This window comes from Aricia agestis, chromosome 1, assembly GCF_905147365.1.
Source record: "Aricia agestis chromosome 1, ilAriAges1.1, whole genome shotgun sequence".
In the NCBI taxonomy this organism is placed as follows: domain Eukaryota; kingdom Metazoa; phylum Arthropoda; class Insecta; order Lepidoptera; family Lycaenidae; genus Aricia; species Aricia agestis.
Window position 1 is genome coordinate 14,878,694 of NC_056406.1, and position 24,676 is coordinate 14,903,369.

Sequence of the window (24,676 nt, forward strand, 5' to 3'; positions counted from 1 at the left end):
CCCGTGATTATTAGACATGCCAGTCTCTGTACGCTGTTTAGTCTTTTGTGACAGTTTACTTGTTCAGCCTTTTTATGCCACACTGCGCAGCCATATGTGGTAATCGGTCTCACTACGGCTGTATATAGCCATAGCATTGCCTTCGGCCGAATACCCCATTTAGAGCTGACAAGCTTCCAACAGGAACCCAGAGCACATCTAGCCTTTTTCGTAATATACTCGATGTGCTTATTCCAAGTGAGTCCTTTGTCTAGGATTACTCCTAGATATTTGACATCACCCGCAAACTTAATAGTTTTCCCAAAGAGTGTTGGGGGTCTTAGTCCCTCCAACTTCCTCTTTTTGGTGAAAGGTATCAAGACCGTCTTATCAGCATTTACTGTTAGCTTGACCCTTTGGCACCAATTCTCGACGACTCTTAGTGCTGACTGCATCAACCCAGCGACCACCGATGCGCATTTTCCCACCACCATAATCGCCAGGTCGTCAGCGTACCCTTGAGCGTAGTAACCTAGTCAATAATATTACGCAATACGCCTAGGGCCCGCTAAAAGCCACTTAGTAAAAAGCGCGTGGTTTGAGCAGTGTTCGCGGTACGTGGAGGACAAGTTCCCGCAGCCGCGCGGCGCAAAGAAGTCGAGCGTCTCCAAGTACATGCTGGGCGGCGGCGTGCTCGCCTTCGTCATCGCCATCATCTGGTTCCCCCTCGTCTTCTTCGCCTTCGGGAACTCGGTAAGTGTTTTATAAGTAAATCCACAATAAATTAAAGTAAACCATCAAGGCAAGGCAAATTGATTTTGATAACAGGGCGACCAGAGCGACGTGCATCTTTGATATCAAAATTTCCGGATTGAAAACGCTTGCACTACTCTTACAGATACTGCATTAGGTCCATAAATATCACAATTTTTTTTCGCGGCTTATGTTGTATTTTTTTACCTTTTTTGTAATAAAATTTTAAAATGTATCGAATTTCTTCATTAGAATCACTCATTACTCATTAGTCAATAAGAAAAACAAATGAAAATCTCACATTTACCTAATTTGAATTTGGAATTGTCTTCTGTAAAATTAAAACTTTTTAATGATACCAAAATCAGCCAGATACAATTGGTATAGGTAGCCCAAGAGATTTTATAACAAGTTCATACATACTATAATGCGAAAAGACTTTTTCCCCAACCTATTGGCTATTATTATATGAGACTCTAGGTCCTAGGACGTCTTTTCACAGCGACGTGAGTTCGTCCGCACGCGACCCGCTCCTTGATTTAGAGACCAGGAATATTTAAAAAACCGCAATGAATTTTAACTTTGATGCGGATATATTGTGGAACTAAGATTTTATTTTATTAATTTGTGTTTTAGGTTGGAAAACCGAATCCGCCCACCGATGTGACCGTCAACATTCGAATAGGACCGTTCCTGCCCGTGTACCAGATGTCAGCACAGTCGCACAACATCGACGTGTAAGATCAACAAACTTTTACCTTACAATGTTACTGTACTTTATACATTTTTGTCGCGATTGCATCTATACAGAATAATTCAGAATAATTATTTAATATAAAAAAATCATAACTGAACAGTTACAGTTAACAAATACAAGCATAAACTAGTGTAAACCCACAGCTACACGGAACAAGAATACCTGCAGCTGAGCAACCTGTACCTGCGCGACCGCACGGCGCAGACGTTCCTGTCCAACTACATGTACAACGACGTCGCCGTCGTCACCATCAACCCCAACTCCACCATGGAGTGGGTCATCTCGCCGCCGGAGCTCGCGAGACTCGAGCAGGAGGCCCGATCTAGTCAGTAACATCTATTACACCATCCATAGGAAGAACGCAGATCTACGTAATTAGGTCGCGTTACATCCATAAAGTTAATATACCTAGCGGAATAGAGAAACAGAGGCCTGAGCAAGCGAGATGTCACTATCAGTAACACTGCGTGATAAAATGATATGTGTGATACATGACAGCAGAACTCTTTTTTGACGTCCAGTCGGCAATTATCGGCACGTTGACAATTTAATCTCATAGAATTCATGTTCAATCATGCTTGTTAAGTGTATACGTACACATATTTTTACACAGAGTTGTAAATCGATTTCGGTTTCGTTTGACAGCTCGAGATTGTTGCACTATTCCGCTAGGTATGTTAACATTATGGTTACGTCGAAACCCTGCCTACAGATCACGGCTAAGATTTAATTAACATAATCCAACTAAATGACGTAGGTTCGCCATCTGCATATAAATCAACTTCAACAACTTTTTGATGTCATTATCCTCGTAAGCCATTGATGTTTTCAACGGAGCACAAGGTATTCTGCAACGTAGGCTCCGCTCCCAGTCTACTCACACACAGCATTAAAATAGAAGGTTCTATATCGTTACAGACAGATTTTATCAATGGATAGAAAGTTGAAATAAAATAATGTGTTGATTCGGTGTAATTTTATAACAAATATTACCCACAGGGATTAGTATTACTGAGGGTAAAAAAAACCCTGTCTGAATTTTTATATAACTATCAAAATTCAGACAGGGTTTGTTTAATTACCTACTACTATATTTACATCCATACTTCCATACTATCCATACTATCCAATCTAATATTATAAATGCGAAAGTGTGTCTGTCTGTCCGTCTGTCTGTCTGTCTGTCTGTTACCTCTTCACGCCCAAACACCGGAACCGATTTTGCTGAAATTCGATATGGAGATACTTTGAGTCCCGAGAAAGGACATAGGATACTTTTTATCCCGAAAAATGTACGGTTCCCGCGCGATAAACGAATTTTGGCGCAACGGAGTTGCGGGCGTTATCTAGTTATCTATACGTCTGTGGTATAATTTCAGAGTCGAGTCTCCTGGTGAAGTTCACGTACGTGATAACGCACCCGAGCACGACGGCGCAGAACCCGCCCACGATCGAGGACCACCGCGAGGTGCCCATCGACGCAGCCGCCGACCGCGCCACGCTGCTCCGCCTGCTCAACGGCACCGCCCCAGACGACGCCTGGTATGTTGTCAACATCCCTATTGTAATAAGGTAAAACCATTCTGAATTAAGGTTTTATCTGCTGCCACTTTATAAAATCATTTCAAAGTGTTACAAATATAATAATATGTAACATTATGTTCAACTGTAAATTAGTACTAATTTCACTAAACCAAATTTTTTCAGGATAACTGTAAAGACTTTGTTCCCGAAGTTTATTAAAGTTTTTAACAAGGGGACGACGAAGCCAGCCTACCAACTGATGCCTCAGTTTGGAGAAGGTAATCAATCGATTTTTACATCCATAAAGACATAATTTTTTAAATCTACTCTAGCTCTAGTTTTGCCTTAACGATCGATAGCAATCGTACCATCTAAGAAATCAAAATATCAATGGTCATTACAGCTCGACAGGGCTTTAAATGAACGTGGCGAAAAGGAACTAACGCTGCCATCATACAAAAACGTCCTTTTTGACAGTTCTCCTTTACAAGCAGCGCTCCCGCCCACGTTCATTTAAAGCCTTGTCGCACTTTATACTAATGCCAGTATTTTAGCAGAAGACGACGACCGGCGCTACTACCGCGACGTGAAGTTGCGTCTGGAGCGCGAGGGCAAGGACATGTACTGGCGCGTCGAGGAGTCCTGCGAGCCGCCGGTAAGGGCTCCTACACAAAACTGCGAATTCGCATCGCATCGCAAAAATCTGCAACCAAACTCATACTAAAAACCGGCCAAGTGCGTGTCGGGCCACGCGCAATATAGGGTTCCGTAGTACCGCAAATTTTTGATTGGCCAATGACAAGACATTTATAACGTGTTTTAAACTACTAACAACATCATCTCAGTTTCGTTCAAAGGAATTTGAACAAACCGGCGTGAAACAGCGCTTGCGCTGTGTTTCGCTGAGTGAGTGAGTTTACCGGAGGCCCAATCCCCTACCCTTTTCCCTTCCCTACCCTCCCCTATTCCCTTCCCTTCCCATCCCTACCCTCCCCTATTACCCTATTCCCTCTTAAAAGGCTGGCAACGAGTGTCCATGGGCGACGGAAGTTGCTTTCCATCAGGTGACCCGTTTGCTCGTTTGCCCCCTTATTTCATTAAAAAAAAAGACAGACGGACAGACGAACGTTCCTTATTGACTGCGGAACCCTAAAAAATGACATTGCAATGCGATGCGATGTTGAAATATTCTGACTTAAAACGATAGCTACGATTTACGACTACAAGATAAAAGAGTTCGAACCTCTTTGTATGGAGCGTGGCATACCTAATAAGTTTCAAGTACTTAAAATGTCGTATTTTGGTGTACACCTATGAAAAATACGCCAAACGACAGAGAAAATAATTACAAACAACAAATATCTACTCTTTGACAAAATGTCTTAAAAAATACTTTTTGAAATATTTCAGGTTGTATCTTAAATGTATCTAAAATGTTATTTATTTTACATTTTCAAACTAAAATAAAACACAGAAAGTATATTATTTACGACATTTTGTCAAAGAGTATTTGTTGTTTCTAAACATCTTCTCTTTCGATTGGCGTATGTTATAGGTGTGCACCAAAATACGACAGGTATACCAATAAGGTTGGTTTTTCTTTATATCAGAAAATTTTGCAACAACTTTCAGGACACGAGGCTGGCGTCAATACCTAAGAACGACTGTAATATGCTAGTCATGTACACTTTCAACGACAAACTGTTCCCGGAAACACTCAACTTTATATCAGGAGGAGGGTATGTATACGAAATAATACTACTACTATAACCGTTCATTTTATCTGCGATAAAAAACAGAATAGAATAGTTTGCTTAGATTTGTAACGCCTTACCCGCGGTAATATTCTCTGTGCCCATCCAAATCATCCTAGAATAGGCTTGGAGCCCCTGGAGTCGCAGATCCGAGACCCGAGACCCGAATCCCACAAACCTGTTGACTTTGTGCTGACGGAACATTTTAATCGAAATAATCCCATCCTTTTCAAGTGCCCATCTGCCATCAGGCAAAGCTCCGTGTGGGGCCAGGACCCCACACGAAGCTCGTGTCAAATATCACCAATTTAAAGACCCTAAAACTATTAATATTCTGTGTCCAGTATAATCGGGCTGTACACGACGTTCGTGTTCCTGGCATCGCGGATGCTGCGCGGCTTCTTCTCCGGGATATATACCAAGATCATGTTCGACGACCTGCCCAACGTCGACCGCGTGCTGCAGCTCTGCCTCGACATATACTTGGTAATATTACTTTATGAACCGAGGGATCGTAGGAAACCTGAAGTTGCCCTACATTTTCCTAATTAAAAACTATCCTGTCTAAAATTGGTTTAGGCACACAGTCACACAAGCGCATTTATAATCTATCTATTTAGATAAAACTCAAAGGTGACTGACTGACATGGTGATCTATCAACGCACAGCCCAAACTACTGGACCGATCGGGCTGAAATTTGGCATGCAGTTAGATGATATGACGTAGGCATCTGCTAAGAAAGGATTTTTATCAATTCTACCTCCAAGGGGTTAAAACAGGGGATGAAAGTTTATATATAATAATTCTTCTTAACGCGAGCGAATCCGCGGGCAACAGCTCGTATTAATATATGTATGTAGCGGGAGAGAGTAGGGAGTATTTCACGGAGCATAGTAGCTGGTTATTTATCTATTCAACTTTTCATATGCTTATGTTCAAAGGTGAGAGAAGCCCTCGAGCTGTCTCTGGAGGAGGATCTGTTCGCAAAACTCGTGTTCCTGTATCGGTCGCCCGAAACTATGATCAAGTGGAGCCGGCCCAAGGACGAGGAACAGGAGCAGAGAGCACTTCCAGCGCCGAATTAGTTACTTGAAAGACTTCGCTTCTTTTTTATGGTTCCGTACCCAAAGGGTTAAAACGGGACCCTATTACTAAGACTTCGATGTCAGTCTGTCTGTCTGTCTCCAGGCTGTAACTCAAGAACGGTAATAGCTAGTGAGTTGAAATTACCACAGATTATGTATTTCTCTTGCCGCTATAACAACAAATACTAAAAATAAAATAAATTAAATATTTAAGAGGGGGGCCCATACAATAAAAGTGACTTTTTGCTCTCTATAAATGATGACAACAAGTAGGCACCTGAAATGTTCACAAAATACATAAATGTATTTCTACTTTAGTAATTAATAATAAAATTTAAATAATATAAATAATTAAGGGGGCTTTCATATAAAAACACAATTTTTGCTCCATAATGGTACGGAACCCTTCGTGCGCGAGTCCAACTCGCACTTGGCCGATTTTTTTAAAATCCGTTGCTACCTCACTACTTGATGCATAATATTATATCCTATGGCCTATATTACAAACTTAAAGGTGTATTCAGATAATACGTTGTTATGACCAAAGGCTGCCAGGGTCATGGCATTTCAGAAGTAATGTAGATGAGAACATAGATTGTCACGACATACAATATCAAACTTGACCGTGTGCCCGGTCACAGTCACTTCAAGCTAATCTGGATGCACCTTATAATTTTGTTTAGTGCTGTACTTGAGACTTATTCAATTCAAACGACTGTATGTTAGATAATATACACTTTATAACTGAAGCACTTAATTATGTCAACTTTCTTCTTAAAAGTCCTTAAAAGTGACTTTTTGTAGGTAATATGTTCAGTGTAGACGCTCTCTATACTCTGTTTTATACTTGCGCACGTTAATGTTTTATTCATCACAGATCTTTATATCAATGTTACTATTACCTGTTTTTTTTTAATATTATAGTGGTAGTTCCTTTCAATAAATATTCTATTTGACTTGTAATGAAAAAGCACAGAGTTGTCTCTGTTTTTTATTATTCTCTGTTTACGACGATGCGAACTGCGAAAACTCTGCGAAACAGCAATAGAGCGAGATGCAATATTATAACGGACTGTCGTGTGGCGGATGAGACAGTAAATCGGTTCGCCGCTGTTCGCAGTTCGCTGCGTCGGTGGACTAGATCAATCAATCAATCAAATTTGTTTTCTGTGACGAAGTTTAAGTCAAGACTGCAAATACATAAAAGATGCATATTTTTGATTAATTTATGCCACACATCTGTTACAACTTACGGCGTTGCCACACTCATGATAGCCCCAAGCTTAAGTGCAATAAATATAATTTGCATTTAATATATTTTATATGTTCCCATAGACACATCATTATTAAAATATCTCTTCATGCTTGCTATAAAATAGATTGTACAACAATGTAGTGTGCGTGTCACAAGTTATCACTTATCAGGAATCAGGATCAGGGAAAGAAAAATTAGATAAAATCTACAGGGCGTACAGTCATTTTGGGTAACTTTGAATTGCGATTTAACTTTGAACAATACAATAATGCATTGTTTTGTATTGTTCAAAGTTAAATCGCAATTCAAAGTTACCCAAAATGAGCGTAACTAAAGTAAGTGATACTTAATACTTTAAGGGTGTGTATGGTCCCTTGTATAGAGTTCGCTGTGAAAGTAGCAGCACTGAAAGAGTAACATTTTTTTTCACCTTTGTATGAAAAAATTCATGCTACGGAGGCGCTTGCCCATGCAAATCACAAAAAAAAATTACTCGTTCAGTGCTGCTACTTCCACAGTGAACTTTATACAAGGGACTCATACACACCCTTTATTATCGCTTAGTTTAGTTACAAATTTTAATAATATTACTTATTACTGATCATAGCACAATAACGAAAATTTTCTTTCCTCTATTCCTTTTAAATAGTGAAAATGCGTTTAATATATTAAATAAACATCACTTTGTTAAACAGAGAGATTAGTTTTTGATACTTGACTGTTTTTCATACATTTTATTAAGATTATTACTTATACATTTTATTTATTGTTATTTATGAAAATATCATAAGTTATTTTTACCATGAAGTCAAAACCTAAAGAATCTAAGAAATTGGCAGGTGAATGTATGAGTATTTTGTATTGTGAATGTTGTAGTAAGCTGCATTTAATGTTGTAATTTGTGATAATAAAAGTCCGATTTTATATTATGAAATTTATTTCTATTATTAAAGATAACAAACCATTTAGGACTCAGTAATTACTTTCTTATTTAATTTACGACCATTAATCTTGGAGCGATATTCATAGACATTAATTCTTGGAACAACAATTTAGCAGCATAAGGCAATCGTATCTGAGAAATTTGCGTCTTATTTTTGCAACCTTTGCACTCAAATGTATTGTTTCTTAAATTGGCAATTGCTATCAATCCGCAGAAATTACATACATGAATGCGATATGGATCAGATACTTCAAAAAGACGTTCTCTCAAAAATTGTGCAGCACCATGTGCAATTTGACAATCTCGCTCCATTTCCCCAAAACGTAAACCTCCATCGCGAGCTCTTCCCTCCATTGGTTGTCTCACAAGAATCTGTACTGGTCCTCTCGCTCGGGAATGAATTTTATCATCAACCATATGTTTTAGACGTTGATAATATGTAGGTCCCAAAAACACTTGAGCATTAATTTTACGTCCGGTGTGGCCATTATACATAACTTCATTACCTCTCAAATGGTAACCATATTCTTGTAACAGTGACGAAATCTTTTGCACATTTACAGCATCGTTAAATGGAGTGGCATCTCCAATCTCTCCCTTATTAGAAGACACTTTGCCTTGAATACATTCAATCAAGTGACCAATTGTCATACGAGATGGGATAGCATGAGGATTAATAATAATATCAGGCGTAAGTCCCTCACAAGTAAACGGCATATCTTCTTGCCTGTATTGGATTCCACATGTTCCTTTCTGTCCATGCCTTGAGGCAAATTTGTCACCAATTTGTGGAATTCGAACAGATCTGACTCTTATTTTACAAAATTTGTAGCCTTCGCTATTCAAGGTCAACATCACTTGATCAACAATACCAGTTTCACTATTACGCAAAAAGGTAGATGCATCCCTTTTAGTAAAACGTTTAGTAGTGCCTTCTAATTCATCATCGTTTTCTGGAAGTGTTATAGTTTTACCTATGACAACATCATCACCAGATACTCTTATACCCGGAGCAATAATCCCATCATCATCTAGTTTGTCATATAGAGCATTCCTCATTCCCTGACATGTTTGGCGAGTTGGTTTTTCAAATTGCTCCTCTTGATCACCTATCTTTTTGGATTCAGAATCTTTGTATGAACGGTAAAAAACAGATCTGAAGAACCCTCTTTCAACTGCAGATGCATTTAAAATAACACTGTCCTCCTGATTATATCCGGTGTAACATAAAATTGCTACAATGGAATTAATTCCAGCTGGTAGCTCTCTGAACCGTAGATACTCCATAGATCTTGTAGTGACCAATGGTTTGTGAGGATAATACAGAACGTGAGCAAGAGTGTCCATTCTCACATGGAAGTTTGTTATGTAAACTCCCATGGCTTGTTTACCCATAGCACTTTGATATGTGTTTCTTGGACTCTGATTGTGATCAGGAAAGGGAATAATTGAAGCACATACCCCCAATATCATTGCTGGATGGATTTCACAATGTGTGTATGTAGTACAATAGGCATATTCTTTAACCTGGGCCAAATCATCTGAGCTCATAGCAATCATTACAGTTTCCTCCTCTAATGTATCAATGTATTCGACAACACCACTAGCTACAAGGTTCTGCCAGCCATAATTGTTGTAATCCCTTTCCTTAAGCTGATCAATATGTTTCTTTTTAAGTAGTAATGCTCCATTTTCAACAATAAGTAAAGGACGGCAAATTCTGCCAGCATCAGTGTATATTCTTATTTCTCTATCTCGTATGTCTCTTATCATACTAACTTCTGATACAATAATATCCATCTGACGTCTAAGTTTACGTAGAGTGGCCATTAATTGTTCAGGGTCTCGGTGAATACCTACCCAACAACCATTTACAAATATTTTTGTGGAATCAGCTATAGCAGAGGGTGCAATTTCTTCCAAATTTTCCATAGACCACTCTTCCAAGAACTCCAATATTGGTGATGGTTGACTTCCAACAGAAATGTAAGCCATCAAAGCTAAATTTTTTACCAAACCTACAGCTGCTCCTTCTGGTGTTTCTGCTGGACAAATCATACCCCACAAAGTATTATGAAGTTGTCGAGGCTTTGCCAATTTACCATCTCTACCAATAGGAGAATTAACACGTCTTAAATGTGATAGAGTTGAAGCAAATGTTAATCTATTTAATACTTGAGATACACCAGCTCTTGCCTGGTGAGCTTTCTTCTGATCACCCCAGTTTCCTGTAGCTAAAGAATATCTCAAACCATCAGTAATAATTTTTGTCTTTATTGCTAATTCAAGATTGAAATCTTTACCTTTATCAATAAACTTTTGAGCATACATTCTTACTTCCTTTAGCAAATTTTTAAACAGACCCCTAAACAAAAAAGCCAGTAATGGCCCAGCTAAATCCAAACGCTTATTTCCATAGTGATCTCTGTCATCCAGTTCACGACGTCCTAATGCAGCTAACAGCAGTCTGTGGACCATGTAACCCAGGAAATAAGCTTTCTTGGTTTCACAAAAATCAGAGACACCAACATGTGGCAACATTTCCTTTTGTAGAATTTCCCGAGCATATTTTATTCGTCTTTCTTTAGTAACTCCTGGACGAGCTCCACGAGCACCAATAAAGCTTAAAGCAACATTTTGCTCTTGAATAACGAATGCCTCATCTAAAGAAGGTTTGACCATCTCCATCATTTCTGGATCGTCAAAATCATAAATTATGTGTTCCAAAATATCTCTATCTGCTACAAAACCAAGAGCTCTAAAGACAATCATGATCGGTATTTCTTGCTTGATGTATGGTACAATGGCAACAATCCTTTGACCAATGGCAGATTTCTTAATACTCTGACCTCCTCTAGCCATCATATTTACCCACAAAGTAGACGTGGGTCTTGAACTATGTTCAAGACATGAACGGATCTCTGTTTTATAGGCATATTTTCCATCTTTCATGCTGAATACATATACAGTGTTTGTAGCCATTTTTTCTTGAGCAATCAACACTTTTTCCGATCCATTTATAATAAAGTAGCCACCTGGATCAAGGGGGCATTCATTTAACTCAGTCAAATCACGGTCAGTCAAATTACTCAAAAGGCAATATGTAGAACGCAGCATAATTGGTATCTTTCCAATAAAAGTTTTTTGATGTTGAGTTTCAATGGGGTCTTCATTTTCCTTTACAATCGTTTTTGTTATATCTACATAAAGTGGCGCCGAATAAGTTAAATTTCTTAAACGTGCTTCATTAGGCATCATAGGTGACGGAGCACCATCTTTTTCCCAGTGTGTTGGTTTTGATAAATAAATTTGGTCAAATTTGAGATGATATTTTGGAGGAGTTTCAATTTCACCTGATGAATGCTGGGCCTCAGCATGTAATTCGATAGGAGGAGAGTCCTCGACTATGCGTTGAACGGACATTTGAATAAATTCATCAAAACTATCTAATTGCTGTCGAACTAAACCTTTTTCGTCAAAGTAAGCGTTGATTACAATCCAACATGCTTCTTGCCATAGTTCAGAAGATATTTCCTCGACCTCCTCCTCTTCATACTGATCATCTTCTGTATCATACATTATTTTATTTTAAATTAAGTAACACAAAATCGTACACAAATAGTTAAAAATCTTATTCAGCGTGAATTACACCACGAATAACGAAGAGAAATAACAAAATGGCGTATCAACTATTACGATCGAAATTCGAAGCGGTTAGCGGACAGGCGACAGCACACCAAGCTGTCAAGTGTCAACCAGACAATCTGTCACCTTGGCTGCGTTCCAGATGACGTTAATTTTGACCAATACGCTCAAAACCTCAAAACGTCCCCTTCTCTCAATCCAAAACGATAACTTTGCACAAAACCAAAGACCAAGCGTATAGCATCGCAATAAGATTCATTTTAGCTTAGCATAAAACTGAAGTCACTCCAGCGGATTTTTTCTATTTTTCATGTTTTTTTTAAATATCTTTGGAAATAAACATTAAGAAACAAAATTGTTCGGTTAAAGAATTTTTAATATAGATTTACTAACAATTTATTGAAATAAAATGTATAATAATTATCCTAGTTAATACTTATATTTCGATGAAATAGATTTTTATCGGAGGTGAGTTTGTAAATTAATTACAGCCAAAGTATTAAGTTCTTTTAAAATGTTTATGGTTTAAGGTATTTTAAATATTGTGATTTATATCTCATATTTTTTAAAACTTCGTTATACTTTAACTAGGTAAACCGGAAGTCGCGAAATAACAAATTGGGGTTTATCCTCGCCTTAATATATACTTTTGGCGACCGGACTTTGGGGTCGTTTTGGTCGCGCCTATGACGTCACTCATGACGTCATCATTTTCGCTCAAAACGACCCTTGACGAAGATGGGTCCAGAGACATGATACTTATAACTAGACTGTGCACTGTGGCACAAAAAACGGTTCGAGTGAGAGGGCCCCCGGTGGTAGTGTGTCTCTTTCTAATGTGGTGACCATGACCAAACAGCAAAATATGAGACTACTTAACTATATAAATTCAGGTATTCTGATATCCATCCTACCTAACTACAGGTATGTACCTAATTTATTTAAAAGTAAATAATCGGCCAAGTGCGAGTTGGACTCGCGCATGAAGGAATCCGTAGCGTTATAAAGTCAAAGTTGAAAAATATTGTTTCCCATACTACAGTTTGTAAATTGTGTTTTGTATAGGAGCCCCCCATAAATATTTATTTAATTCAATTTTATTACTTATTTATTAGTATTGAAATATACTTAAGGATTTTATGAGTACTTCAAGTCCATACCTTTAGCCATCCATACTTATTATAATTATGTACTTATATCATATATATACATATATATATATATATATATATATATATATATATATATATATATATATATATATATATATTGTTAAGTATGTAACTCTCAATGTCATCAATAGATGTCGCTAGCTCCGTGGTTAATGGTAGCTAGATCGCAGTGTAAGAATATATTCTATATTCTAACTTCTAAGTATATTTAGTTCCTAGTACAGTACCATTAAGGGTCAGAGCTCGTTCATTGGTCCTTCGAGCCGGATTTTTGAGTACCGGTAGGCCAGGGGATCCGTATCACCCCCTTTCCCGCGCCCTCGCAGTGGATCGCTGCAGCAAGAGGACGTGACGTCAACGGCAGCGGTGACAGCTGAGTGACAGCTGTCAGTGCTTCGTGACATTGGAAACGTCAAAGTGGTTTGACAGCTGTCAAACCCTTCACATCAGAAACGCCAACGTCAAAGTGACATCTCAGTGAAGTTGACAGCTGTCAGTGGAGTTTGACATCGGAAACGTCAACGTCTAAGTGAAGTTGGCAGCTGTCAGTGGAGTTTGACATTTGTGCTGACAACGCGGTAGCTGACAGTGACAGTTCGAGCTATTGAAGACAAGGACGGCGGTATCTAGTCCATAGTGCAGGCAACCCCGGAGAGACGTCACCCCGTACAGAAGATCAACTGCAGAGGCGCCCTCTACAGGCGCTATTTGGAAGTACAACCAGTGTGTGAGTGAGAAGTGCAAATTGTGAGTACTTTTGTTTCCATTATAAAATTCAAGAGATTTTGAACTTTAAGAACACCTAGTAAAAAACTTTGAAGATTGTAGATTAATTTGAGACTTGTAAAAATTTTCATATTTGTTCGTTAGATCCATACTTAGAATAATTTGCATGTACATAATATTAGCTCAGGGACTTAGAAAATATTTGCATGTTTTAGCTAGGGACTTAGAATAGTTTGCTTAAAAACGAGGGAACGGGGAACCTATGCCCGATTTTCCCCAGAGTTCAATCAGTGATAAAAACACTTGTAAAATTTTCAACAACTTTAATTTGTGATAGACTATCTTTGTGTTAGATTTATTATTGATAAATTTTAACTTTAGTTTTTTCCTAACTTTGCTTTATACAGTTGTTGTCTTTAACATTGTTGAATATTGCAAACATGGAATTAGATACTTTAATTGTTCTTCAAGAGAAATTGCTTAGTTCTATGATTAAAGGTTTAAGTAATTTCAAAAAATCCCCTAAGGAAAGAATAACTGTTGAGTATATTGAAACGAGATTAGATAATTTAGAAAAAGATTGGTCAAGCTTTAGAGAATATAATTCAGAGATTTATAAAACTTATGATGAAACCGAAGTATCACAATCGAAATATGTAATCGGAGAATTGTATGATAAAGGTGAAGATGCCTACATAGATTATAAGTCATATATGAAAGTATCTTTAAATAAACTGTTGATGACAGATAAGCAAGTTAAAGTCTCGACGGACTCGTCCGGTGAGTCATCCAATAAATCTATGGTTAAATTGCCAAAAATCTCAATCCCCATATTCTCGGGAAAGTATTCAGAGTGGACTACGTTTCGCGATTTATTTTTATCTCTCGTCCACAAAAACACTTCTTTGGATGGAGTACAAAAGTTGCACTACTTGAAAAGTCATTTGAGTGGTGAGGCAGAACAACTTATCAGACAGACACCAATAACTGACGCGAACTATCTCCCGTGTTGGAAGCAGTTAGAGAATCGTTACGATAACAAGAGATACTTATCCAATTGCATTTTAAAAAGGTTATTTGGCCAAAAACGTTTAAATGTTGAGTCTGCCTCGGGGCTCAAGGAATTGTTGGATACGACTGTGGACTGTTTAAATGCTTTATCTAACTTGGAGATAAACGTGACTACATGGGATGTAATTATCATTCATATAATAGCATTTAAACTTGACGCCGAAACTCGTAAACAGTGGGAATTACACGTCACCGACTCGGAAGGTAATGATTTACCAACTCTGTCTCAGTTCAAGGCTTTTATTGAAAGTCGATTCCGAGCTTTGGAGTGCTTGGAACCGAAAAGGGCCTCAAATCACCTAAACAGTGGGTATAATGCTGGACATCATCACAATCCAAAGGCGTTATTAGGTACAACATCTAATGTCAAATGTGAGTATTGCTCTGAACCACATAAACTCTGTTTTTGTAAAAAGTTCTCTGCTCAACAATACGACAAACGGCGCGAGTTTGTGATTAATAGCAGGATGTGTTTCAACTGTTTAGGTAGCAATCACATAGTGCAGGATTGCAAAAAGCTTACCTCATGTCGAGTATGCAAACGTAGACATCATTCGTTGTTGCACCCACCTGGTGCACGTGAGAACAAGCCACAAGACAAGCCCTCTGCTATCCCTAGTGTACCTTCTGATGAAAATCAAATAGTGTCCTGCTTATCTACTGGCAAGGTAACAAAGTCCAGACAGGTTTTATTAGCCACTGCGCTAATAAACGCTGTATCACCTAATGGGCAGCCCCAAGTAATTCGCGCATTGCTTGACCAGGGCTCACAGGCTTGCTTTATTACTGAAGCTACAGTTCAATTGTTGAAGCTGAAAAAGATACCAATCAATGGATTAGTGTCAGGCTTAGGTCAAAAGGAATCTTTGAGTACAAAGTCCATGGTCTCTCTGTCGATTCAATCGAGAGTAGATCCTCAGTTCAAAGTGGAACTCAAAGCTTATGTTTTGAGTAACATTACGTCTTATCTTCCAGAGAGACACGTAAAGTCAATCGAGTGGGTTGATTTACAGGCTTTGCCCTTAGCAGACCCAAAGTTCAATGTTCCTAATAAAATAAATCTTTTATTGGGAGCAGATATTTATAGTACAATACTCAAAAAAGGTATCAAAAAGAGTCCATCAGGCACGTTGTGTGCTCAGAACACCACACTGGGATGGATAATATCTGGTGTAGTACAACCTGAGAAGGCAATAAAGGACAATCCAACCCATATTAGCGTTATGCACGCACAGATCAATAGCGATGAAATTCTCAAAACATTCTGGGAAATTGAAGAGCAAACACCGAAGTTAAAGAAAATTCTAACAGAGGAAGAGCAAAGGTGTGAGGATTTATTCAAAGCTACAACCACTAGATCAAACGATGGCCGTTACGTCGTTAAATTACCATTTAGAGACGAATACCCTGCTTGCAAATATGGCGATTCACGATGCATTGCGATAGCTAGAATGAAATCGTTAGAAAAAAGGTTTGCAAAGGATAAGGACTTGAAAAAAAAGTACACAGCAGTCATAAATGAATATATACAATTAGATCACATGAGGAAGGTTGAAGATCAGGACACAAAAAAGGAAGAATCAGTCTATCTACCGCATCATGCTGTCATTAGAAACGACAAATCCACTACAAAGGTTCGTATAGTATTCAATGCTTCAGAGAAGAATAAAAACGGTGTCTCTCTGAATGACACGCTGATGGTTGGACCTACACTACAAGCAGACTTACGTCACTTAGTAATGCGATGGAGAGTCCATCCCATTGGCTTTGTCGCGGACATTATTAAAATGTATCGACAAGTCAGAGTGACAAATGAAGACGCAAGTTACCAACGTATAGTCTGGAGAGATGATCCTGCAACAGAGATAAAGGATTACGAACTACTTACCGTGACCTTTGGTACAGCTTGTGCTCCACATCTCGCAGTCAAAGCCCTACAACAAATTGCACATGACGAAGGACATAACTATGTTCTGGCTGCGGATAAAGTCCTGAAAGATTTTTACATGGACGACTTAATGACAGGGTGTAGCAGTGTAAATGAAGGCATAGAAATCTATAAACAAATATCACAATTATTAGAGAAAGGAGGTTTCAAATTACAGAAGTGGAATAGCAATAGTAAGGAACTTTTAATGGAAATAAACTCGTTAGCTGAAAAAAGAGAAGATCAAGAATGTGCTGAAAAGGAAAGTAAGGACAAACAAGAAGATAGGAAAAAGGACAATAAAGGAAAGGAAATAGAAATCAAACTAGATAATACTACAAAAATACTTGGACTTACCTGGAATCGCAAAGATGACAGATTTCAATACACGGTGAATCTTCCTCCGACGTCTGGACCTGCAACTAAAAGAACAATTATTTCAGACATTGCACGACTTTTTGATCCACTAGGATGGATAGCACCTAGCGTAGTTATAGCAAAGATTTTCATTCAAAAGCTGTGGCTCACAGGGCTTGGATGGGATGATGAGTTAAGCGATGAATTGGTAAAGGAATGGAATACTTACCGTCAAGACTTATCTGAACTTACCAAGATAGAGATCCCTCGATGGATGAGTTCACGTTCTGATGATGCAGTTAAAGAATTACACGGCTTCAGTGATGCGTCCAAGGCTGCGTATTCAGCTGTCGTCTATCTAAGAGTGGTTGATGCTAATGGAGGAGTGCACACCTCGCTGGTTGTAGCCAAGACCAGAGTGGCACCAATAAAGCAAATAAGTATCCCGAGACTGGAGCTCTGCGGGACTGTGCTTCTTTCAAGATTGCTGCTGGAAGCTGCTGAAATTTTAAGTATCCCCAAGGACAATATATGGGCCTGGACTGACTCAACAGTCGTTCTCGCATGGCTAAACAGCCATCTGAGTCGATGGAAAACCTTTGTAGGAAATAGAGTGTCCGAAGTGCTGACCTCTTTGAATTCCTCGCAATGGTTTCACGTATCCACCAAGTTAAACCCAGCGGATTGCGCCTCGCGCGGAGTACTACCTACGGCTCTGGTTGATGACTCGCTGTGGTTTTCCGGACCTCCATTTCTGAGAGGACAGACCATCCAGTACAACAAACCGAAGGATTTGAACGTAACGTTAGAAGAATCAGTTAAGGTTCACATCACAACAGTTCCAGAACAGTCAATCTTTGAAAGATTCTCCTCTCTGCAACGGATGTTGAGAGTGTTTGCTTATTGCAGACGATTCTGGAACAAGGACAAAGAAAAGACAAAATATTTACAGAAGAAAGAATTAGACGAAGTTTTACGAAGTTGTATAAAAGTCACACAAAAAGAACATTTTGATTCAGAATATAAGGAATTAGAAACAAAAGAAACAGTACAAGGACAAAAAAGTAAGTTAAAAGCAATTTGCCCGTATCTCGATGATAAGGGTCTGATTCGAGTCAGCGGGAGGCTAGAAAGATCTCAGTTGGACGAAGATACAAAGCACCCAATAATTCTTCCTAAGGACTCTCATCTTACCAAATTAATAATTGCTGATGCTCACGTAAGAACGTTGCACGGTGGTCCATCTTTAATGATGAACTATCTAAGGTCGGCCTATTGGATCATAGGTGCAAGAAACCTGGTGAAACATCACGTCCACAAATGTGTTGTTTGCCTCAGGCAGAAAGCTAACTTCAATCAGCAACTGATGGGTTCGTTACCATCCGTCAGATGTGTTCCATCCAGACCATTTTTAAATAGCGGTGTGGACTACACTGGTCCTATAAATATAAGGACTACTAAAGGACGCGGGTACCGATCCTATAAAGGATATATTTGTTTGTTCGTATGCATGGCCACTCGTGCTATACACTTAGAGGTAGTGAGTGATATGACCACTCAAGCTTTTTTAGCCGCATTTAAGCGATTTATTTCACGTCGTGGCCGTTGTGCTCATATTTGGAGCGACAATGGGACCACCTTTGTTGGCGCCTCCAGAGAACTTCAAGAGATAGCAACTTTCCAACAGACTGCTGCAGAACACTTGGAGAGTGCTGGAACGGAATGGCATTTTATTCCCCCACACGCTCCTAATTTTGGTGGTTTATGGGAGGCGGGAATAAAATCCACGAAATTTCACCTCAAAAGAGTGATAGGCGACACAACCCTCACCTATGAGGAAATGAATACGTTGTTGTGTCAAATTGAAGCCTGTTTAAATTCGAGGCCTTTGAGTGTAATCAACACTGAAGAACCTGGTGATCCTTTGCCGTTAACCCCTGGTCACTTTCTGATAGGTGAACCACTTCTTACGGTTCCTGAGGACACCTATGAGAGCGCAAACATTAACTGTCTTTCTAGATGGCAATTCATTCAAAGGATGTTATCCTCGTTCTGGAGACGTTGGTCCTCTGAGTATTTAAACACTTTGATGCAAAGATATAAGTGGGCATTGAAAACTCCTGAACCTAACGTAGGAGACGTGGTTCTCATTAAAGAAGATGATTTACCTCCAAGTCGCTGGCTAATGGGTAGAATTATTGAAAAACACCCGGGTCGTGATAATCTCACTCGTGTAGTCACGTTACGCACCAAGTCATCTATTCTTAAAAGGCCCATTTGTAAAATTTGTGTGTTACCTGTTAATAAGTGATTAAGCTATAAATTGTTATTTGTAATAATGGTTTTCAGTAATGTTACATACCCAAGTAAACATACCCAGTTTACTTTCAATGGTCATAAAGACAACATGTCTTTAGTTTGTTGTCGAAAATATGTTTTTATGTTTATGATATGTATTTAATATTATTAGATTCATAATCTAGCTTCTAAAACTGTAGTTCAAAATATTGGAACTTGTTGTGTGTGTTTTTTTGTAAAAAGACATTCTTTCAATAATGTCTTTTGGTGGGCGATATGTTAAGTATGTAACTCTCAATGTCATCAATAGATGTCGCTAGCTCCGTGGTTATCGGTAGCTAGATCGCAGTGTAAGAATATATTCTATATTCTAACTTCTAAGTATATTTAGTTCCTAATGTTCTCAATAGATGGCGCTAGCAATGTTTCATTCGCCGGCTAGATCGCGCTATAGAAAACTTTTTGTGATCGTATATATAGGCCATGTGAATCATCGTAAATTAGCGCGACCCTTTCTCGGTACAATAAAATGCAAGTTAATTTTGTTAGTTGGTTTTATTTGGCGAAATCCTAGTACAGTACCATTAAGGGTCAGAGCTCGTTCATTGTGGTAGCAGAGCGTGGTTGTCGTGGATGTTATCCTCGTTCTGGAGACGTTGGTCCTCTGAGTATTTAAACACTTTGATGCAAAGATATAAGTGGGCATTGAAAACTCCTGAACCTAACGTAGGAGACGTGGTTCTCATTAAAGAAGATGATTTACCTCCAAGTCGCTGGCTAATGGGTAGAATTATTGAAAAACACCCGGGTCGTGATAATCTCACTCGTGTAGTCACGTTACGCACCAAGTCATCTATTCTTAAAAGACCCATTTGTAAAATTTGTGTGTTACCTGTTAATAAGTGATTAAGCTATAAATTGTTATTTGTAATAATGGTTTTCAGTAATGTTACATACCCAAGTAAACATACCCAGTTTACTTTCAATGGTCATAAAGACAACATGTCTTTAGTTTGTTGTCGAAAATATGTTTTTATGTTTATGATATGTATTTAATATTATTAGATTCATAATCTAGCTTCTAAAACTGTAGTTCAAAATATTGGAACTTGTTGTGTGTGTTTTTTTGTAAAAAGACATTCTTTCAATAATGTCTTTTGGTGGGCGATATGTTAAGTATGTAACTCTCAATGTCATCAATAGATGTCGCTAGCTCCGTGGTTATCGGTAGCTAGATCGCAGTGTAAGAATATATTCTATATTCTAACTTCTAAGTATATTTAGTTCCTAGTACAGTACCATTAAGGGTCAGAGCTCGTTCAATATATATATATATATATATATATATATATATATATATATATATATATATATATATATATATATATATATATATATATATATTTGAATATTATTATAAATGCGAAAGTGTATTCGTCTGTCTGTCCGTCTGTCTGTTACCTCTTCACGCTCAAACCGAACCGATTTTTCTGAAATTTGGTATGTAGATACTTTGAGTCCCGGGAAAGGATAGGATATTATCCCGGAAAAATGTACGGTTCCCACGCGATAAACGAATTTTTGCGCAACGGAATTCCGGGCGTTATCTGGTTATTGATAACGACTCTAGCTAATAGCGGTAATATATAGGCGGTATAGGCAGCGCGAGCGGTTTCCGATAGTATAAGTAAAAAATAAAAGCCAGGATTTATTTGGCTAGCACCGACTTATACTTACTTACTTATACTTTTCATGCCATTTGGTGCATCTCCAATAATTCAAATTCATGGTTACCCTAAGGATTAAGATTGTTGTTTTTACTTTCCCGTAGAAGAAATAGCAACTACCTACTCATTACTGCAGCCTGTCACCTTTCACACGACAATAATTCACCGTTTTTTCATAAAAATATAATAAACTTTATTAAGAAAAAGGACTTTTTTTGTATTGCAAATCGAAACACGAAAAACAAACAAACAACCAAAGCAAATCTTACATTTAATATTACCAGTACCAAAATATCTAATAACCACAGATACTGTTGCTCAGTTTTGAATTATACATTCGAGTACAATCAACTGATTTATTAATTATTAAAACTGTAGGTACAACTTTGTTTAAACACGTTTCCAAATTTACGAAACGTTCGTATTGGCAAATTATTAAAAAGAAAAGTATTTCATTTTCTAACATTTTTATCAAAAGAAATGATTATGTGAGCTGAGCTGGCAAGAAGTCAGACAAGGACACACTACCAGCGGGAACGTTCTCGCTCGGACCGCTTTTTGCAAGCTTGTCTTGAGCGTGAGCGTTTCTAACGTCATCTGGAACACGGGGCACAATAGACATAACTCACGGGGCTTGTATGTTTTTAAGTGGCCCATTCACTATCCTGCATTGCAGTCCGCCGGCTTATGTAGGATTGTGAATGGTGTCGTAGGCCTGCAACACCATTCACTTAACTGCATAAAGCACTCATTCCACCTTACTAAATTTAGACGTCTAAAAGATTCAGTAACTAAATTTAGTCAAGTGGAATAGCATTTAGAAAGTTACTAAATGCTATTCCACTTGACTAAATTTAGTTACTAAATCATTTAGATGTCTAAATATTTTAGTAATGTGGAATAAGTGCTTAAGCCGGCGGACGACAAGGCGGCATTACGTAGTATACAATTTACATTCTCTTTAAAGGCGGCCTGCCGTGAATGGGCCATTTTAATATTATTGGATACGTAGTACTATCGTCATACGTACTTTTGCTCTGTCTACAGTTGTTTGGTTTCAACCTTTTATTGTATTAAAGTCAATATATTATATATTATTAGTATATATATATATATATATATATATATATATATATATATACCATCTAACCATCTTTTTCACCTTTTATTTATTTTGATTTTCATTGAGCCAACAGCTAAGGCTATGAGAAGACCAATTTTTTGTTGCTTTGACAGAACTGGAGCCATTAAGAAGACGTCTGGCCAAAATCGCCGCGTCGTCATAACTGATTTAGTTACTAAATTATGACAAGTGGAATGGAATACGAAGCTTCTAATTAGTCTTATTTTTAGGATACTAATTAGAATTTCTAAATTTAGTCAAATGGAATAACAACTTACACTCTACGGTAGTATCTCTTATTAGTCTGTGATTAATGGCAAACTGCAAAGATGTATGGTGGGTCAATTTATAATGCCGCGGCCGCACATGCGTCTATTGTACAAAGCCGGAAGCTCTTGGTTCTATGATGCCGCGGCCGCACACGCGTAGTGATTCATGCTTAAAACGATACCATTGGACCAATCATTGGATCTATATGATCGTCTCATAGCACGAAGCTTCGTACGATAGACGCGTGTGCGGCTGCGGCATGAGACGATACCATTGGACGATACACCTGTTTGCGATAATACACGCAGATCGTCCAATGGTATCGTTTAGCACGAAGCACTACGCAGGTGCAGCCCGGGCATAATAGAGCTAAGAGCAGAGTTTGAGCAGAGTCGAAGAGCAGCGATGCGAATTCCCAAAAACTGTACACAGAAAATTCAATCATGTAACGCACACATTACTTTTGCGAGATCAACCAGCGTTGGTCGGGCGCATGCGCGTGAATTCGCGCAGATGCGCCCGATTAAAATTCTCAGATGTAATGTGTGCGTTAACGCTTTAGAGTTAAGGTTGGATTTGCTATGTTCAGTTTTGATACTTCGCTTTGATGCGCTTCGACTCTGCGCTAATATAAATTGACCCTTGGTGACGCCTTGATAATTTGGCTGTAGCGATATCGATTTTCTCAACAATGACTAAAGTGGCCCATTCATTATCCTACATTGCAGTCCGCCGTGCAGGACTGCGAAATGGACATAGCTCACACATTATCCTGCTTTGCCGTCCATCTAGGGGTGTGATAATATACTTGCAAAATTCAATATCAGGGCTTCTAAGTAAGAGTACGTAACGAAACGAAGCATATAGGCATGCTCCACGTGGAAAATTAAGATGATTTTGTTCAGAGTAGAACCTTCTAAAGTGTAATTTGAGGGAGAAACAATTGTCGTTTTTTAAATGACACGGAAAACGTGTCTTACGCCACACGTTAAAACATATATGGCGCCGCTGCCGAGTCATCCGCACTAAATCAGTTAAAGTATTATTTTTTTTACACGATGTTGCTCCTTAATTCCATACATATACAGATTCAAGTCCTATGCATAATGCAAGTATTTTCAGGGCGCCTTAAGGGGCTCGGTGCGTTTGCCCCTCTTGCTCCTCGCCGCCGTTGCAAGTTTCCACTTGCCACTCGCAAACGCGAGCGAGCCCCATGGCACCCTGAAAATTCAATCTGAATATTAGTCTATAAATCATAATCTAAAATAAAAAAATTACATATAATCTGTACTTTTAAAAAACTTCAATCTGTATATGTACCTATGGAAATAAATTTTGCAGTGCCGTATTTCTTATTTGCATATTACTATATGCTGGGGATTTTTGTCCCACAAACAGCGATTTTCTTTATATATATTTCGGTAAACTACACTAAGCCCGTGTTTTCCATTGTCAACCACATAGTGATTATAACACAGATTAATGTATTATATGTAGCAACTAGCAAGCTGATTATCACTACATATTATAAAACAAAGTCGCTTTTTTTCCCTCGTGTCCCTTTGTTCCCTTTAATCTTTAAAACTACCTTCATTTTTAATAGGTAGAGTGATTCAAGAGGAAGGTTTATAAGTATAATAACATTAATTAAGTAGTGGATAAATACTGTTATTATTGGGGTTCCTAATGTGATGTCGTAAATAATTACATTTGTTTCCGCTTACATTGCAAACGCAGGCTGAACCCTAAGAGATTTATCAAAATAAAGGTCTACAGAAAACTCCGCGGTAGTATATTATGTATATCTCTTATGGATATCCCACAATAACAGTTTTTTGTCATTTACTTTTTAAAGACAAATAATGGGTAATTTTCAAAGCGATTTTAACCAATACGGTATTAATCCTTATTTAAATTTTTTTTTAATATGAAATAACGAGCAAACGGGTCACCTGATGGAAAGCAACTTCCGTCGCCCATGGACACTCGCAGCATCAGAAGAGCTGCAAGTGCGTTGCCGACCTTTTAAGAGGGAATAGGGTAATAGGGGAGGGTAGGGAAGGGAAGGGAAGGGAATAGTTGAGGGTAGGGAAGGGAATAGGGTAGGGGTTAGGGGATTGGGCCTCCGGTAAACTCACTCACTCGGCGAAACACAGCGCAAGCACTGTTTCACGCCGGTTTTCCGTGAGAACGTGGTATTTATCCGGTTGAGCCGGCCCATTCGTGCCGAAGCATGGCTCTCCCATGTATGTGTACCTTTTCGAAACACGCACGACGTAATTTTCAATTTATTTAGGTAAGACAAGACG

The 24,676-nt window shown here is 38.4% G+C and overlaps 3 protein-coding genes across 11 annotated transcripts in view; 2 read left to right on the forward strand and 1 right to left on the reverse strand.

Annotated features, from left to right (window-relative positions):
- LOC121733767 (piezo-type mechanosensitive ion channel component) overlaps positions 1–6,946 on the forward strand; it is a 67,640-nt gene extending 60,694 nt beyond the window's left edge. For 7 of the 9 annotated variants that reach the window (XM_042124153.1, XM_042124669.1, XM_042124371.1 and 4 more), the window contains 10 exons: positions 586–732; positions 1,369–1,469; positions 1,633–1,814; positions 2,869–3,031; positions 3,197–3,291; positions 3,568–3,668; positions 4,646–4,752; positions 5,112–5,253; positions 5,710–5,881; positions 6,300–6,946. In XM_042124153.1, coding sequence (XP_041980087.1) covers positions 586–732; positions 1,369–1,469; positions 1,633–1,814; positions 2,869–3,031; positions 3,197–3,291; positions 3,568–3,668; positions 4,646–4,752; positions 5,112–5,253; positions 5,710–5,853 — 1,182 coding nt within the window. In that variant the 3' untranslated portion in view covers positions 5,854–5,881; positions 6,300–6,946. Of the gene's footprint in view, positions 1–585; positions 733–1,368; positions 1,470–1,632; positions 1,815–2,868; positions 3,032–3,196; positions 3,292–3,567; positions 3,669–4,645; positions 4,753–5,111; positions 5,254–5,709; positions 5,882–6,292 lie in introns of all 9 variants that reach the window. The other 2 variants (XM_042124234.1, XM_042124309.1) reach the window with 2 other exon arrangements.
- Positions 6,947–8,027: 1,081 nt separating this feature from the next.
- Positions 8,028–11,754, reverse strand: LOC121734295 (DNA-directed RNA polymerase II subunit RPB2). Its single transcript, XM_042124858.1, has one exon. The coding sequence runs from the start codon at positions 11,628–11,630 to the stop codon at positions 8,100–8,102; it is 3,531 nt and encodes a 1,176-aa protein (XP_041980792.1). The 5' UTR covers positions 11,631–11,754; the 3' UTR covers positions 8,028–8,099.
- A 3,699-nt stretch (positions 11,755–15,453) lies between these two features.
- Positions 15,454–19,213, forward strand: LOC121734443. The gene is made up of 2 exons (XM_042125086.1): positions 15,454–17,957; positions 18,836–19,213. Exons 1-2 carry the CDS (start codon positions 15,547–15,549, stop codon positions 18,855–18,857), a joined length of 2,433 nt encoding a protein of 810 aa, XP_041981020.1. The 5' UTR covers positions 15,454–15,546; the 3' UTR covers positions 18,858–19,213.
- The last annotated feature ends 5,463 nt before the right edge of the window (positions 19,214–24,676 follow it).